The sequence below is a fragment of the Bolinopsis microptera genome, chromosome 13 (assembly GCF_026151205.1).
Source record: "Bolinopsis microptera isolate Bmic1 chromosome 13, MBARI_Bmic_1.0, whole genome shotgun sequence".
NCBI classification, from domain to species: domain Eukaryota; kingdom Metazoa; phylum Ctenophora; class Tentaculata; order Lobata; family Bolinopsidae; genus Bolinopsis; species Bolinopsis microptera.
In genome coordinates this window covers 7,007,193-7,024,803 of record NC_087084.1, presented here as the reverse complement: position 1 = coordinate 7,024,803, position 17,611 = coordinate 7,007,193, and the positions used below count along the sequence as shown (strand labels likewise).

Here is a 17,611-nt window from a genome sequence, read left to right as displayed (position 1 = left end):
TTTGGCCATTCGAATTACGTTTGTCCTTAAAAAAATTAGAACTGTAGCTTCTCAGATGACCGAGATATGAAGCATAACGCGTTTATTCATTACGTGTGATCAGGTGATTGGTTTACCTAATCACGTGATTAGATGAACCCGTTAACCACCCGTTAACCACATAATCGCCCAGTCAATTTTTTTAACGAGATACAGAAAATGCTTGATAACTTCGTCATTTCTAATCTGTTTTGCCTCATCTTTTCAGATCATATGCAACATTTAATACTCTACCGTCTCTGAAAAAATTAGGCGTTCAACATGTTCAGAGAAAACAGTATAGGTGTTTTAATATTGAATGGGCGTGGTCTAAAATATTCGAATTTTCAAATTTTGACGCCGGAATCCTCGAACCAGTAAATACAGTATGCCATCTGCAAAGCAACAGCTTTCAAATATAAAACATGGTGGAGCTATTAAGGCCAATGTATGCCCACTGACTTTTGGCGAACCCTGTATTAATGTACTAATGTACTAATGTACTAATTCTCCAGGTGATGGGAGGGTACGATTTCCCGGGTTCCTCCAGCAACGTGGATCTAACAGCGCTTACTGGCTGGATACCGGAGCGGGTGAATGTCAAGAGAACTGAAACTAAGATAACTGACAGTCTTTATCTTCGTGAGTCTACTGTTGTTAGAGCTTTTTTAGAATTGTACACAAAATATATAGTTTACATATTTTATTGTACAAAGAAAACTTTTTATGGGTCGCTCCCCCAAGGTATAACTATCATTTTCACAAATAAATCCTCCAAAACATACCGATGCATTTGTAAATTAAGTTAATTATTGTAATTAATTAATTAATTAATTGATTGATTAACACATGGTATGTCAGGAATGCTGGATGGACACAGGACGGGAGATGTCCTGATGACGGTGGCTACAGGAGCTCTCTCCAAGGAGGAGTGCGATAGGACCGGCCTTGTTGAATGTCACGCTTACGCTGTGAGTAGTGAGGGGGTTTGCGAGGGGTTTTGTAAGGGGTTTGTGAGGGGTCTTGTGAGGGGTCTTGTGAGGGGTTTTTGTGAGAATTTGGGTATTGGGTACCAACTTACCTTTTAAGTTGGCTACTTGGGTTAGTGCTTTATAACTAAAACTGGTAATCGCTCGAATAATATATTATGAAAATGTATGTATATTTTATTATGTATTACAAATAAACACATAAATTCATGCATTTATCGCACGTTTGAATCCGTATCAAAATTGAATATAAAACGTTTATAAAACAGGTAACGTAAACAAAGCCCTCAGCTATAATAGTCAACTTATTGATGTAATTATAATAGTATTTAGATACTGCTTCACATGATATCAAATAATGTACAAATTCTATTTATAGATCTATGTACAAAGTTTAATTACAAAGTCTATGTATAAAATACAAATTTCCAATGCTATAAAAATATAATTGTTCTCTCAAAATAAAGGGAAAATCAGCAAACTGGCACAATCCTCTGAGGGCGCCCTTCAGGGCTTCCGTTGTACGTCACTGGATTAGTTTTTACCGGTGATTCACGATGGCAATGAAATGCGTACAAGGTGCAAAGCATCACATCAATGTGCAGTGGTATCGATGCCAGAAGGGCCCGGTAGCTCGGAGTCACGAGTAACATCTTCTTTGAGACTCCCCGAGAACCGCACATTTTTGCCTGCCCTGTTAGCGGCACTGGCTGCTGGAAGGCTTGAGGACCGTGTCAGTTTAGCCGCCCGGGTTGCTTGCGGAGGGGCCCGGGTTGCTTGCGGAGGATCTCTAACTGGCATGTGATGTGCGGGAACTGGACTATCATACTCATCCGACTCCTCGTAGTCCGTGCAGAGCCATTTAAAGGAAACAAACAGTAAACACACTCCAGTAAACAACCCTAGAAGTATCATCAGCGAGGTCTCCAGGTGAAGTGCTCCCTCTCTGGGGTCCTTTTCTGAGTTAGGTGGTCTCCAGCCTTGCTGTTGTGGAGACCTCCTTCTCGAGTTGTAGTGAGACTTCCGTGAGCGTCGCCGCGAGTCGTACCGGCCAGATGGTCGTCTGTCCCTGATTGAACAGGGTTAAGAATATGAGTGGTATAGTAATCTTAAAGTTTCAAGGAGTATATCTATGATGTTAGCGTTAATCTGGAAATTCAATACAACTACAAGTACAAGGACTTAGGACTCTTGGCATAAAACTCAGACATAACTTTCAGATCCGAAACATATTACTCCAATTTAAATTTCTTACAAATAAATTATCGTACTGTATATAATAATTGCTGCTTCTCCCACTGGGTTCTGTGACAGCTTCAGATAAGCTATTATCTGAGTAGAATAGCAGGATTGCTGTTATCACTGTCATCACTAACAGCCATTCTGTTGTTCTCATTCTATCTTGGTGATGGGTTTTATTTCAATTAAGATATGAAAATATTATTATATTCGCATCTTTTGGATTAAAATTTGGTTCAGCGTTTGTCCTGATTGCAAAATTTGAAGATATAAATGCCTGATCTAATGTTATATTCCGTTACTTATCAACAAAGAAAACGTTTTATACAGTAATCTTCAACACAAGTGGGAACGTATGGGTAGTGTCCGAACACTAGTGAAATAGACGTATATTGTTAATATGGTGATTGGAGGGCTCGAACACCTTAGAAAATATCCAAAAAATCCTCAAAGCTACTTCAATAAAAAACAAGTGTATGATTTAGAATTCCATTAATGAGTTTCAGTCTCATCTCTCCACTAAATTCAAGACTTAAATAGTTTATTATAAGAAGGCGGTCCATCGTCAATATCCGAGATCTGTGTTGAAGGTTTCTTATATCCTGGCTGTGGAGGAGAAGCATCTGTGACGTCACTTTTATCTGTGACGTCACTTCTTTTAGTGACGTCACGCCTCTCTGTGACGTCACTTCTCTCTGAAGTCCCCTGATCTGTGGGCTCTGTGAAGCTTGTCTCCGCATAAGACGGTGGCTGCTTTGTGGAATGCACCCCATTTGGTTTTAGCAGATCACTTTCTGTGACGTCACTTTTATCTTCTGTGACGTCACTATCAGGTTCATCTCTATCCGATAGTGTGGAGTTTGATTCACTTACTGTGATCTTTGGATCCGTACTTGGATCCGGTTCAAAACCATAAGCTCTGCTAAACCAAAGGTTTGAGTAACGCTGGGAGGATTGAGCGGGGTTGTGCTGCGCTGGATCTGTTTGGCACATCTTAATTATACAGCATAATATCCAGAAAGCAAATATTGTAACGGGTATTCCTATGCCTAGGCCCAGTACTTGCACTGGATTTAAAGCATGTTCGGTATCATCGTAGTTTATTCTTTTGGTTGAGCTGTCGTAGGACAATCTTCTCCTCTCTCCAAAACTGAAAGGTGAAAATTGGGACTGTTAGTGTTTATAGAGGAACTTACAGAGGAATTTACAGAGGAATTTACAGAGGAATTTACAGAATATCTGGATACTTTTGAATATTGTGAAATGGGGCCAAAATGGTCCAAAAAGATAATATTATCCATTGCTGACATAAATTTTACCCTTTTTTTTCTAGAAATAAAACAGGGATCCTAGCTTCAAATGTAACTAACGATTTGTCGGTGCTTCGTATCCGGGAGTCAGTGTGAGTGGACCGTCTTCTCGAGTCAGAGTAACTTGTCGCACCAGGAGGAGGAGCAGAGTCTGACCGCTTCCTGGAATCTGAGGACCGCCGCCTGGAGAGATCATAGTAGGATGATCTCCGTCGGTCACTGGGTGGAATCACGTGACTTTAGTAACCATCTAGTAACCTAGTAACCAGCTAGTAACCTAGTAACCAGCTAGTAACCTAGTAACCAGCTAGTAACCTAGTAACCAGCTAGTAACCTAGTAACAAGCTCGTAACCTAGTAACCAGCTAGTAACCTAGTAACCAGCTAGTAATCGAGTATGCAACGGTTGAGTGATTATCTGTCACAAATTGGAAACTGGTTACTAGATCTTGATTTTGGTAATCTGGTGGGGAAACGTGACAGCGACTAACCAATCAGCTTCCAGCATCGACCAATCAAATCTCAGAATTACTGTCACGTGTCAATTTCAAATGTGTCATATTACTAAAACTTTCCTTACGAGTAAACGTTACTGGCACTTCTTCTCCTAGAATCTGATATATACGCTTCTGATAAGCCGTTATCTGTGTAAAGTAGCAGGAGTGCTATTGTCACTGTTATTACCACCATATATCCTGATAGTATCCTCATCCTGCTACACATGGAGTAGTAGTGGTAAGTAGTGGTAAGTAGTGGTAAGTAGTGGTAAGTAGTACTGGGGTTCATTTGAGATAGTGTAAACGCGATAGCTAGCTGGATGGCGACAACTAGCGCTAGTTGTCGCTGGATGGAGCTAGCTATCGCGTTTACACTATCGCAAAAGAACCGTTACTGGCTTTTAAGGGATGATCGTTATTATAACGATATGGTTGGGGGCTTCTAATTTAATAATTTCACTAAACGATTACAAATTGATTACAAAATAAATAATCTTTCTTGAGTACGTGCAACTATTAAATAAAATCATAGTTTAAATCATGGTGGTATAAAAATCTCCTTTTTTGGTTTAAATCTACAACTAAACAGCGGATAAACAACAAAATAACTGACCTGTTTGAATAACTTGGCCGAACCTGGTGGTTAAGGTAGCGATCCCTTGTCTCCTATAGCAACCTGGTGGTCAAGGTAACGGTCCCTTGTCTCTACTTGCAAACAACCGCACTTCTTTCACAGTCCTTACGACGCTCTGGCACGCGCTGGTATGCAAGCTCACTGGTCACAGGTATGCAGGGTTACTCCTCAGCAAGGTCAACCTAGTGTTACTTTTGAAGGTATGACGACGAGAGAGGCTCTACCATTCACACCAAGGTCTAGTGGACCCCCGGTTGGCATGGTAATTGACGTCACGAGGGACGGAACAATTCCAGTGTTGGCCAATGAATAGCCAGGATCACAGTAACGTGTCAAAACAAATATGGTGCTCCACATGATAATGCCCATGTAAGACTTTCTTCAAGCCCCCACATGTTTTGATCCCCATGTAATTTGATGAATTGGGTTTCTAGCAACATATGAAACAACACGAGGAGGGTCAACGAGCCATTCTCCAGTCTGTTTCAAGCTGGAATGAGAGAAACTGTCACATTGTTACACTGTTACAGTCATATGGACGGTTTGATGTAATTAAAATTGAAACAAAGTCTGTCGTTGAATGTTTGACGTTTATGACCTTTCAAGCAGAGAAAAAGTTTCAGCTGAAAGATTCATCCTTATATAAGCTACTTGAGCTTATATAAGAGTCTAAGCTAATAAAAGATCGGATACACCCTCCGAAACAAGCCAACACCACTATAATATGTAACTAATTGTTACTAATATGTAACTATACAAAACACTAAATATCACGCACGTCACGACACGTCGCAAAACTATTCCTCATTATATACAGTTGATATATAAATCAAGAGGCTTGCATATAATGAACATATTGCGGGTATTACTGGTTCTGTGTTGTGGTGTAATCCTGGCTAGCTAGTTAACTCTAAACTCTAAACAGTATGTGTTGGTTAACACTGTGCGTAACTAACTAACCCGCTACACACCCCCCCCCCCCCCCCCCCCCCCCCCAACACTGCCCAAACCCAAAACCTCGGCGTGTTAAACGCATCTGAAAATAACGAAGTATGCAAGTACCTCACATGATGTGACAACACGCACGTCACGCATACTAGTTTAGTGACGTCACGCATCGTAAAACAGAAGTATTTCTCATGGCTAGTTTAGTAGTTTACAGTAAATTCTGATATTATGTGTCTAAATTATGTGTCTAAATTATATGTCTAAATTATATGTCTATTCTGGTATTATATGTCTAAAGCCCGAAGCATAGAAATCCCCTTCAGTCGCCAAATTTTGAAAACACATCGGAAATAATATGCCGAGGAACTGATCAGATTAAAATGGAACTATTTGTGCCAATTATTGGTGTGTGGTTATTTCGCAGTGTTATTTATTTTGCAGCCATTTTATCAATGTTAATTCCACTATTGACGTCGTGTGGAAATAACTAAGTATTTCAGCCATTTTTGAAACTTTCCTGCCTTAAAACGCTGACGTAGTTTGCGAACCCTCCCGTGGGAGTCGTCATCATATAAAATGAGAACTGGTACTTCCACATTTCTAGAATCACGATGCAGTAAATCCGCTTCAGTGATTTTTACATGTGGCATGGTTGTTACTTTGCTGGACACTAAATGTGTATCTAATGTCAGCGGTGGTGGAGTTAGGAACATTCCAGACTGTTTCCAGTAGAAGTTCCACTACACCTAGCATCGTTTCTAAGTGTGATGTGATTTAAAGGGGGAAATGCAGGAGCAATTCATTTACAACGTACCTATGTCACAATAAATTTAGAATCTGTAACTTCGGTTGGGCTCCCGGTTGTAAGTTTGTTAGATATTCGTGGTTTTAGGGTGAGTTGGGGCTTCCAGTTTCCACTATTTGGGAGCCTCTTTAGTTTGGGGCTAGTTTAGTTTAGGGTGAGTTGGGGCTTCCAGTTTCCACTATTTGGGAGCCTCTTTAGTTTGGGGCTTGTTTAGTTTAGGGTGAGTTGGGGCTTCCAGTTTCCACTATTTGGGAGCCTCTTCAGTTTGGGGCTAGTTTAGTTTAGGGAGAGTTGGGGCTTCCAGTTTCCACTATTTGGGAGCCTTTTTAGTTTGGGGCTAGTTTAGTTTAGGGTGAGTTGGGGCTTCCAGTTTCCACTATTTGGGAGCCTCTTTAGTTTGGGGCTAGTTTAGTTTAGGGTGAGTTGGGGCTTCCAGTTTCCACTATTTGGGAGCCTCTTCAGTTTGGGGCTAGTTTAGTTTAGGGTGAGTTGGGGCTTCCAGTTTCCACTATTTGGGAGCCTCTTTAGTTTGGGGCTAGTTTAGTTTAGGGTGAGTTGGGGCTTCCATTTTCCACTATTTGGGAGCCTCTTTAGTTTGGGGCTAGTTTAGTTTAGGGTGAGTTGGGGCTTCCAGTTTCCACTATTTGGGAGCCTCCTTAGTTTGGGGCTAGTTTAGTTTAGGGTGAGTTGGGGCTTCCAGTTTCCACTAGTTGGGGCTTCCAGTTTCCACTATTTGGGAGCCTCTTTAGTTTGGGGCTAGTTTAGTTTAGGGTGAGTTGGGGCTTCCAGTTTCCACTATTTGGGAGCCTTTTTAGTTTGGGGCTAGTTTAGTTTAGGGTGAGTTGGGGCTTCCATTTTCCACTATTTGGGAGCCTCTTCAGTTTGGGGCTAGTTTAGTTTAGGGTGAGTTGGGGCTTCCAGTTTCCACTATTTGGGAGCCTCTTTAGTTTGGGGCTAGTTTAGTTTAGGGTGAGTTGGGGCTTCCATTTTCCACTATTTGGGAGCCTCTTTAGTTTGGGGCTAGTTTAGTTTAGGGTGAGTTGGGGCTTCCAGTTTCCACTATTTGGGAGCCTCCTTAGTTTGGGGCTAGTTTAGTTTAGGGTGAGTTGGGGCTTCCAGTTTCCACTAGTTGGGGCTTCCAGTTTCCACTATTTGGGAGCCTCTTTAGTTTGGGGCTAGTTTAGTTTAGGGAGAGTTGGGGCTTCCAGTTTCCACTATTTGGGAGCCTCTTTAGTTTGGGGCTAGTTTAGTTTAGGGTGAGTTGGGGCTTCCAGTTTCCACTATTTGGGACCCTCTTTAGTTTGGGGCTAGTTTAGTTTAGGGTGAGTTGGGGCTTCCAGTTTCCACTAGTTGGGGCTTCCAGTTTCCACTATTTGGGACCCTCTTTAGTTTGGGGCTAGTTTAGTTTAGGGAGAGTTAGGGTTTCCAGTTTCCACTATTTGGGTGCCTCTTTAGTTTGGGGCTAGTTTAGTTTAGGGAGAGTTAGGGCTTCCAGTTTCCACTATTTGGGAGCCTCTTTAGTTTGGGGCTAGTTTAGTTTAGGGAGAGTTAGGGTTTCCAGTTTCCACTATTTGGGAGCCTCTTTAGTTTGGGGCTAGTTTAGTTTAGGGAGAGTTAGGGTTTCCAGTTTCCACTATTTGGGTGCCTCTTTAGTTTGGGGCTAGTTTAGTTTAGGGAGAGTTAGGGCTTCCAGTTTCCACTATTTGGGTGCCTCTTTAGTTTGGGGCTAGTTTAGTTTAGGGAGAGTTGGGGTTTCCAGTTTCCACTATTTGGGTGCCTCTTTAGTTTGGGGCTAGTTTAGTTTAGGGAGAGTTAGGGCTTCCAGTTTCCACTATTTGGGTGCCTCTTTAGTTTGGGGCTAGTTTAGTTTAGGGAGAGTTAGGGTTTCCAGTTTCCACTATTTGGGAGCCTCTTTAGTTTGGGGCTAGTTTAGTTTAGGGTGAGTTGGGGCTTCCAGTTTCCACTATTTGGGAGCCTCTTCAGTTTGGGGCTAGTTTAGTTTAGGGAGAGTTAGGGCTTCCAGTTTCCACTATTTGGGTGCCTCTTTAGTTTGGGGCTAGTTTAGTTTAGGGAGAGTTAGGGCTTCCAGTTTCCACTATTTGGGTGCCTCTTTAGTTTGGGGCTAGTTTAGTTTAGGGAGAGTTAGGGCTTCCAGTTTCCACTATTTGGGTGCCTCTTTAGTTTGGGGCTAGTTTAGTTTAGGGTGAGTAGGGGCTTCCAGTTTCCACTATTTGGGTGCCTCTTCAGTTTGAGGCTAGTTTAGTTTAGGGAGAGTTAGGGTTTCCAGTTTCCACTATTTGGGTGCCTCTTTAGTTTGGGGCTAGTTTAGTTTAGGGTGAGTTGGGGTTTCCAGTTTCCACTATTTGGGAGCCTCTTTAATTTGGGGTTAGTTTAGTTTAGGGTGAGTTGGGGCTTCCAGTTTCCACTATTTGGGAGCCTCTTTAGTTTGGGGCTAGTTTAGTTTAGGGTGAGTTGGGGCTTCCAGTTTCCACTATTTGGGAGCCTCTTTAGTTTGGGGCTAGTTTAGTTTAGGGTGAGTTGGGGCTTCCAGTTTCCACTATTTGGGAGCCTCTTCAGTTTGGGGCTAGTTTAGTTTAGGGTGAGTTGGGGCTTCCAGTTTCCACTATTTGGGTGCCTCTTTAGTTTGGGGCTAGTTTAGTTTAGGGTGAGTAGGGGCTTCCAGTTTCCACTATTTGGGAGCCTCTTTAGTTTGGGGCTAGTTTAGTTTAGGGTGAGTTGGGGCTTCCAGTTTCCACTATTTGGGAGCCTCTTCAGTTTGGGGCTAGTTTAGTTTAGGGTGAGTTGGGGCTTCCAGTTTCCACTATTTGGGTGCCTCTTTAGTTTGGGGCTAGTTTAGTTTAGGGTGAGTTGGGGCTTCCGGTTTCCACTATTTGGGTGCCTCTTCAGTTTGGGGCTAGTTTAGTTTAGGGAGAGTTAGGGTTTCCAGTTTCCACTATTTGGGAGCCTCTTTAGTTTGGGGCTAGTTTAACATATGTTGTGAATATTTTACATTATGATTATTTACTGTTCTTATCTTATCTGCTGCAGCCTTGTCCTAAATACTTAAATAATTACGGTTGTTGTGTCAGAACAAAACAACAAATATGCGGGTGGGAGTACCTGCCATATCCTGAATATAGATAAATTTGACAAGTCCTTGCGCCTTCTATCTAATTTGATAATTATCAATTAAAAGATAAAATTTGTTAATTCCATATCCCGCTTTAGGTTGACAGTACCTCATGGCCAGAGTTACCTTTCAAAAAACACATTGGCTTCTCAAGCACTGGGCTGTGCCTGAAATATTTGGAAAAGGATCCCTAGCAAGTGCAGTCAGGGACCAGTCCAGATTTGCTAAAAAACTGGTAAAAACACCATTACCTGCCTTAAACCCACTCTTTGCATTTTCCTATCGAACCAAATATGAGAAATCCCCAGAACTAAAAACCACCAGGACAATCGTAGATCTTTACGATGGTGGAGCTGTGGGATTGGACAAGATGGAGCTTCACGACACACCTATCAAGGAAACCGATGCCAGCAAACCCATCATCTTAGTGTTTCCCGGAGGAAACGAGCATACAAACTCCACAAAAGTGCAGACTCTGTGCGCATCTTACCTGAATTCAGGCTACGGAGATATCTACATGTGCAACTACAGAGGCAGATCCAACACCCCTTTCAGGACCCCTCAGTTCAGCCTACCATACGGTAAATATAATGAGGTTGGAGCTATAGTCACCTATCTGAAAGAAATGTTTAAAGACCGACCGATACTCTTGGTGGGGGACTGTTTTGGAGGCTATTGTATAGTCGATTATCTTACATCCACTGAAGTCAACTCTAGTGTTGTTGGAGGGGTAATTCACAGTGTACAATGGAATGCGGAATCAGCCAACAAGAAGATGATGATTGACCCCAATTACTCCCTTTATGTGAAACCATGGGCTAAGTACACTAAGAATTTACTGGTAGTCGGAAAGAAAGGGAACGAAGAGTTTGCCCAACAAGTGTATGAAAAGATTGGCAAGGAAAGATTCGAAGTTTTATCCTCACTGTCAATGGAACAACCCTACGATGTGCATCAACTTTACAAGATTGGTCTCTCTCATTTAGCAGAGGGTGCATTCCAAGACGAAGAAGATTACATCAACAAAACTTCCCCTCATAAAAAGATTGAAAGATCATCTCTCTCACGGCCCTTAATTGTTATCAATGCAGATGATGATCCTACTGCTCCGATAGATTTAGATGATATAGAGGTGATGGAGAGGGACCCTAACTTGTGCTTCTGGTTGTTTGCTTGCGGAGGGCATTGCTCTTATGTTAAGCACTTGTTTCCTGCCGATAACTTTATAGATGAAGCTATGGTGGAGTGTTCTGATATTTTGGTCAAGAACTTTGGTTGAACTTGTAGATTATACAGCCATACATGGTTGATTAGCTAGGGCTGCGTTTATTCGGCCAGTAACAGAGTGCGAAATGAATACACCGTTTTATAAAACACCGTTTTTTTTTCAACAGACTTATCAGACAAATTTCCTGGTCAATAAAATCAAATTCTTTTACATATTTTAGATTTCAGTTGTAATGCATGAGTGAACCTTTTTGCAATATAGACATTTCTAGCTTTCCTTTAAAAACTTAAACAGATCGTTTTATTCCCACACATCTATCCGTTTAATTAAATAAAATTAAAATAATCTCAATATCAGAAGTAATCCACGAAACCGCTGTAAAACATAATTAATATCACCGTACTATTAAATAGGTCCATCGACGTCGATATACCTCAGCCCTCAGGTCTTTTTTCTAAGTCTACCATCATTTTCGGTGTCCAGACCTTTCTCCGGTCATTTTTTAAGGGCAGCGAAAAATGAATACCATACTTTCGTGTTGGGACCCATGTTTAGAACATCCTTCGCATCCTCCAGAACTTAAAGAATTTTTCATAAAAAGGCGGCGTAGTTTCGAGAGTAGAGAGTTGCTGTGAGGTTCTTGACGATCTGAGTCTGACATGACAATTGTAATCAGTCTTCGAAATGTATAATCCTTTTATAGTCTGACTGTTGCGGTACGTCTCGGTCCCGGAGAGGTAAGATTTGTGTGTCCGGTGCCGTTTCGGGTATACGGGATATTCACAGCACTATGCAGGGAAATTCGAGAACTATGACAGATTTTTGTTACAAATGTTTGTTGCCGATTTGCATTGAGACGTTGAGCGGAATATATAGCCAATTGCTCCTTCGTAAATACAAGAGGAGCTCCAATCTTGGACGCAAGGAGTATTAATACTGCTTTTTAAGCTTTAACATTCTTAGCAGTTGATTTAGATAAACGATTGATGGGCTGAAAGCTATTCAATTTTGGCATATATCCAAATATAGGAAAACCGTTTTTGGGCATATTGTTCTTAGTTTAATTTAATAAAGCTCGACATACGACTTCGGTAGACCATTAAGTACAAGAAAAACTCCCTCTGATTAGATAAAACGATAATAGAAATAACATCTTGTAAAGTTATAGTTATTCACGATCACATGCAAACTAATTAAAAATATATCGCTAAATTCAGTACCTCCTAGGCAGATCAGCTGCAGTTACCCATTGTACCTTTTAAATCAATTTATAAATTCAATGATAAATCAAATGTAAAAACGTAAAGCACTGATAGTTAAATATCAACCAAATTTTCCTACATTTTTTCACTAAATTTCCTACACCATAGCACTATACTAAAAAACTCTATTATTGTCATGGTCAAGACTGATCTATGGAAGCCCGAATCTTAGATCAAGTTTCCTGAGTTTGTTTTTTCCAGTTTGTAAGAGTGAAAGTTTAGACTAACTGTCTAAACTACCCACTTGTGGCTTATCCGCTCCATATTCCGGACCCTGGTCCTGGTCCTGGTCCTGGTCCTGGTCCTGGTCCTGGTCCTGGTCCTGGTCCTGGTCCTGTTCCTGGTCCTGGTCCTGGTCCTGGTCCTGGTCCTGGTCCTGTTCGTGGTCCTGGGAATTATCATTCGAACTTCGGGAATTTGAACGAGGGTTTATCTGGTCCTGGTCCTGGTTCTGTGATATTGGGTTCATGTTAGTCAAATTCAATGCTGGAGCCTGGAAGCTGATTGGTTAATCACTGTCGTGTGTTTAAAAAATATGGTTCACCTTCGCTTTAGTATCAAGAATGAGTTGTTTAAAATCGAGGTTTGGCATCTATTTCTGGTGAGTAACCTGGAGGTGTATCTTTACTCTGACTGTTGTCTCCAGGGATGTTAAGTTCATCGTAAGACGGTGGTTTCATTGAATATTCCCCACCTGGTGCCGGTGGAGGATACGCTCCACCTGGTGCCGGAGGAGGATATGCTCCACTTGGTGGAGGGTATGATCCACCTGGTGCTGGATACGCTCCACCTGGTGCCAGTGGAGGATACGCTCCACCTGGTACCGGTGGAGGGTATGCTCCACTTGGTGGAGGGTATGATCCACCTGGTGCTGGATACGCTCCACCTGGTGCTGGATACGCTCCACCTGGTGCCGGTGGAGGATACGCTCCACCTGGTGCTGGATACGCTCCACCTGGTGCTGGATACGCTCCACTTGGTGCTGGATACGCTTCACTTGGTGCTGGAGAAGGGAATGATCCGCCTGGTGCCGGTGTAGGAGATGCTCCATATGATGCTCCCACATGATCTTCATATTTAGATTCCTGCATTTTTTTGCAGCAACAGTACAACAGGAATAACGCGACTACTCCACCCACTATTCCTGCCACTATTTTCCAGGGTACTTTACCCGAGGAGCCTGTATTATTATCTATATGCCCCCTTCTCCTGTTGTATGAGGGTGTTCTTGAGTCGGTTGATCGTCTTCTTGAATCGTCGAATGATCGTCTTCGTGAATCGTATGTACGTCTTCTTGAATCGTAGGAAGCTCTTCTCCTGTCCCTAATTAATTACATTGATTAATTAATTAAATGCGTTACGTATTAAATGGTGATGAACGGTTTGAATGAGACGAATAATTAGAAAATATATAAGAAAACAGAATAGGTAATGAGTAAAATGTAGGATGGCATATTTTGTTCAAAGATCAAGTTTATATTTCAATTGTAAAGTCCCCCCCCCCCCCCCCCTATTTGATCTTAAATAATTTAAATCAATCAATTAATTGAACAACTAATTAATAAAACTCTCCCTACGTGTAGGCAGTTCCACTGCTTCTTCTCCGGGAGTCTGTGTAAGCTTCTGACAAGCTATTATCAGTGTAAAGTAGCATCATTGCTATTACTAATATTATTACCGCCACACATCCTGATATATTCATCCTGCTCTTTTTTGAGGAATTAGTTATTAGTTAAATAGATATATGAACAACTTTTGACAAACGTTAGTATATGAATTACGACACAATGCTACACTGATACATTAAATTAAATAGGTAATAATTATTTTATTTTCTTGAGTCTTGACACCATTTAGGGTTATACGGGTTCCTGCTTGTACTAGTAACTAGGAATGCCAGAACAAGTCCAGAGTTATGGCTCCGATCCCAAAAAAGAATAAAACAAAAAGAAATTAAAAATAATTATTATGAAGGTTATATCGACTGTGGTTATATCGACTGTGGGGGGGGGGGGGGGTGTCACGTCCGTCTATGTCCGCTTGTCTCATAGAATCCAAAAAGGACAGGACATAGGTGGACATAGGCGGACATAGACGGACATAGGCGGACATAGGCGGACATAGGCGGACATAGACGGACATAGGCGGACATAGGCGGACATAGGCGGACATAAATGGACACCTAAATTGCTAAATAAAATGATCAATTTTTGCTGTTATAGGGGGGATCATGTTTTTTGTCCGTTCGGTACCCTATATTTTCAAAACGGACAAAAAATAGAGCGGACAAAAACGGACAAAAATGGACAAAAACGGACAAAAATGGAAATAACATTTAGATGCTTCCTCCTCCTACTCTTCCTCCTCCTCCCCCTGGGTCTTCCTGATCTTCCTCAGTCCTCTTCCTCCTCCCCTCCTCAGTCCTCCTCCTACTCCTCCTCTTCGTCCTCAGTCCTCCTCATCAGTCCTCAACAGTCCTCCTCCCCAGTCCTCCTCCTCCTCCTCCTGAGTCCTCCTCCTGGGTCCTCCTCCTGGGTCCTCCTCCTCTTCATCCTCCTCCTCTTCCTCCTCAGTCCTCCTCAGTCCTCCTCCTCATCCTTCTCCTCAGTCCTCCATCCTCCTCCTCAGTCCTCCCCCAGTCCCCCTCCTCCTCCTCCTATTCAGTCCTCCTCCTCCTCCTCTTCCCTCTCAGTCCTCAGCCATCCTCCTGGGTCCTCCTCAGTCCTCCTCCTCAGTCCTCCTCCTCCTCTTCATCCTCCTCCTCTTCCTTCTCGGTCCTCAGTCCTCCTCCTCCTGGGTCCTCCTCCTCATCCTTCTCATCAGTCCTCCTCCTCCCCAGTCCTCTCCCAGTCCCCCTCCTTCTCCTCCTCCTATTCAGTCCGCCTCCTCCTCCTCCTCCTCAGTTCTCCTCAGTCCTCCTTCTCATTTCTCCTAAGTCCTCCTCCTGAGTCCTCCTCCTCTTCCTTCTGAGTCCTCCTCCTGAGTCCTCCTCCTCCTCCCTCTCAGTCATCCTCCTCAGTCATCCTCCTCAGCCATCCTCCCCAGCCATCCTCCTCAGCCATCCTCCTCAGTACTCCTCAGTCCTCCTCCTTCTCAGTCATCGTCAGTCCTCCTCCTCAGTCCTCCTCAGTCCTCCTCCTCCTCCTGGGTCCTCCTCCTCCTCCTCCTCCTGGGTCCTCCTGGGTCTTCCTGATCCTCCCCAGTCCTCTTCCTCCTCCCCTCCTCAGTCCTCCTCCTACTCTTCCTCCTCATCCTCAGTCCTCCTCATCAGCCCTCAACAGTTCTCCTCCTCCCCAGTCCTCCTCCTCCTCCTGGGGCCTTTTCCTGGGTCCTCCTCCTGGGTCCTCCTCCTCCTGGGTCCTCCTTCTCCACCTCAGTCCTTTTCCTCCTCCTCCTCAGTCCTCTTCCTCCTCTTCCTCCTCCTCAGTCCTCCTCCTCCTGGGTCCTCCTCCTCCTCTTCATCCTCCTCCTCTTCCTCCTCGGTCCTCAGTCCTCCTCCTCCTGGGTCCTCCTCCTCATCCTTCTCATCAGTCCTCCTCCTCCCCAGTCCTCTCCCAGTCCCCCTCCTTCTCCTCCTCCTATTCAGTCCTCCTCCTCCTCCTCCTCCTCAGTTCTCCTCAGTCCTCCTTCTCATTTCTCCTAAGTCCTCCTCCTGAGTCCTCCTCCTGAGTCCTCCTCCTCTTCCTTCTGAGTCCTCCTCCTGAGTCCTCCTCCTCCTCCCTCTCAGTCATCCTCCTCAGTCATCCTCCTCAGCCATCCTCCCCAGCCATCCTCCTCCTCCATCCTCCTCAGTACTCCTCAGTCCTCCTCCTTCTCAGTCATCGTCAGTCCTCCTCCTCAGTCCTCCTCAGTCCTCCTCCTCCTCCTGGGTCCTCCTCCTCCTCCTCCTCCTGGGTCCTCCTGGGTCTTCCTGATCCTCCCCAGTCCTCTTCCTCCTCCCCTCCTCAGTCCTCCTCCTACTCTTCCTCCTCGTCCTCAGTCCTCCTCATCAGTCCTCAACAGTTCTCCTCCTCCCCAGTCCTCCTAAACCTCCTGGGGCCTTTTCCTGGGTCCTCCTCCTGGGTCCTCCTCCTCCTGGGTCCTCCTCCTCCTGGGTCCTCCTTCTCCACCTCAGTCCTTCTCCTCCTCCTCCTCAGTCCTCTTCCTCCTCTTCCTCCTCCTCCTCCCTCTCAGTCATCCTCCTCAGCCATCCTCCTCAGCCATCCTCCTCAGTCCTCCTCCTTCTCAGTCCTCCTCAGTCCTCCTCCTGAGTCCTCCTCCTCCTCAGTCATCATCCTCAGTTCTCCTCCTCCTCCTCCTAGGTCCTCCTTTTGGGTCCTCCTCCTCCTCCTCCTCCTGGGTCTTCCTGATCCTTCTCCTCCTTCTCAGTCATCCTCCTCAGTCATCCTCCTCAGTCATCCTCCTCCGCCATCCTCCTCAGCCATCCTTCTCAGCCATCCTCCTCAGTACTCTTCAGTACTCTTCAGTACTCTTCAGTACTCTTCAGTCCTCAAAATGTTTGTCCGCTAATGTCCACCAATGTCCGCTAATGTCCACCAATGTCCATCCAAGTCCGCCAATGTCCGTCCGGGTCCGCCAATGTCCGTCCGAGTCCGCCAATGTCCGTCCGAGTCCGCCAATGTCCGTCCGAGTCCGCCAATGTCCGTCCGAGTCCGCCAATGTCCGTCCGTGTCCGCCAATGTCCCAAAAAACACGTCCGTTGTCTCATAGAATCCAAAAAGGACAGGACATAGGCGGACATAGACGGACATGACACCCCCCCCACTGTGGAACCATTGAGAAAATCAGCTAAGAATAAAAAGCACCATGCACGACTTCACGACTTCTCGCTAAAACGTAAAATGATCGTAAGTCGTTTAAGGAACAACTGATGAACGATCATTTCTATTGATGACAGTAATTTAAAATCACTCAAATCACATCCCAGCAAACAAGACAGAACTCATGTCGAACATAGTTCCGTCGTTTACATGAAGTATTTATCAGTGATTATTGATTACCGTTGCCATGACCACAGCTGAAGTCGCGACAATTGCCAGCCCACGTGATCAGCTGACCAGGCCTAGATAAAGTGTGACGATTTATAAGTGTATTAAACATAAATTTGTCAATGAGAGGCCTTACACTCATGTCTTGACTATACATCAATTGATACACTGTACACTATACATTGTACATGCTATTGGTGTTTCGGCTACACGAATATATAAAAAGTTGTACCCTCAGAACCCTAGGGCTTCAAGGTTCTATTCAGAAATACATACATTTACTAGTACTAAGATTCCCGCAAGTTGAACAAACTAGCAAACTAATCCAACTTTCGAAAGTACGTGGTCCTTTTTTGTAGTAACTAATTTGACAAGTACACCAGTATGGCTTGTAAAAAGCTGAAAACGAGGTCAAATATCTACTTTTAGCCCGAGACATTTTATTAAAGTTTAAACATGTGCTTTCTAAAGCCTCGCCGTAATCTTAACCCAAACTCTATTAAAATAAAATGGAGGATATCGAAAGTGAAAATTTAAATGTCGTCTCTCTGAACCTAAGAAGTG

The 17,611-nt window shown here is 43.8% G+C and overlaps 2 protein-coding genes across 3 annotated transcripts in view; one reads left to right on the top strand and one right to left on the bottom strand.

The window, feature by feature from the left end:
• Nucleotides 1-17,611, top strand: part of LOC134824954 (calpain-7-like) — a 106,240-nt gene that overhangs the window by 30,345 nt on the left and 58,284 nt on the right. Inside the window, exons 12-13 of the mRNA XM_063836981.1 lie at nt 534-660; nt 880-989. Coding sequence (XP_063693051.1) covers nt 534-660; nt 880-989 — 237 coding nt within the window. The remainder of the gene's footprint in view (nt 1-533; nt 661-879; nt 990-17,611) is intronic.
• LOC134825248 (probable serine/threonine-protein kinase DDB_G0280133) lies at nt 11,925-13,769 on the bottom strand. Of its 2 annotated transcripts, XR_010161521.1 has the most exons (3): nt 13,637-13,769; nt 12,670-13,382; nt 11,925-12,510 (listed from the first exon to the last, which is right to left on the bottom strand). XR_010161521.1 is itself a non-coding variant. In XM_063837398.1 (2 exons), the coding sequence occupies exon 2, from the start codon at nt 13,132-13,134 to the stop codon at nt 12,736-12,738; it is 399 nt and encodes a 132-aa protein (XP_063693468.1). In that variant the 5' UTR covers nt 13,135-13,382; nt 13,637-13,769; the 3' UTR covers nt 11,925-12,735. The 2 variants fall into 2 exon arrangements, 1 of the variants encoding a protein (XP_063693468.1); XM_063837398.1 differs by having other exon boundaries at nt 11,925-13,382.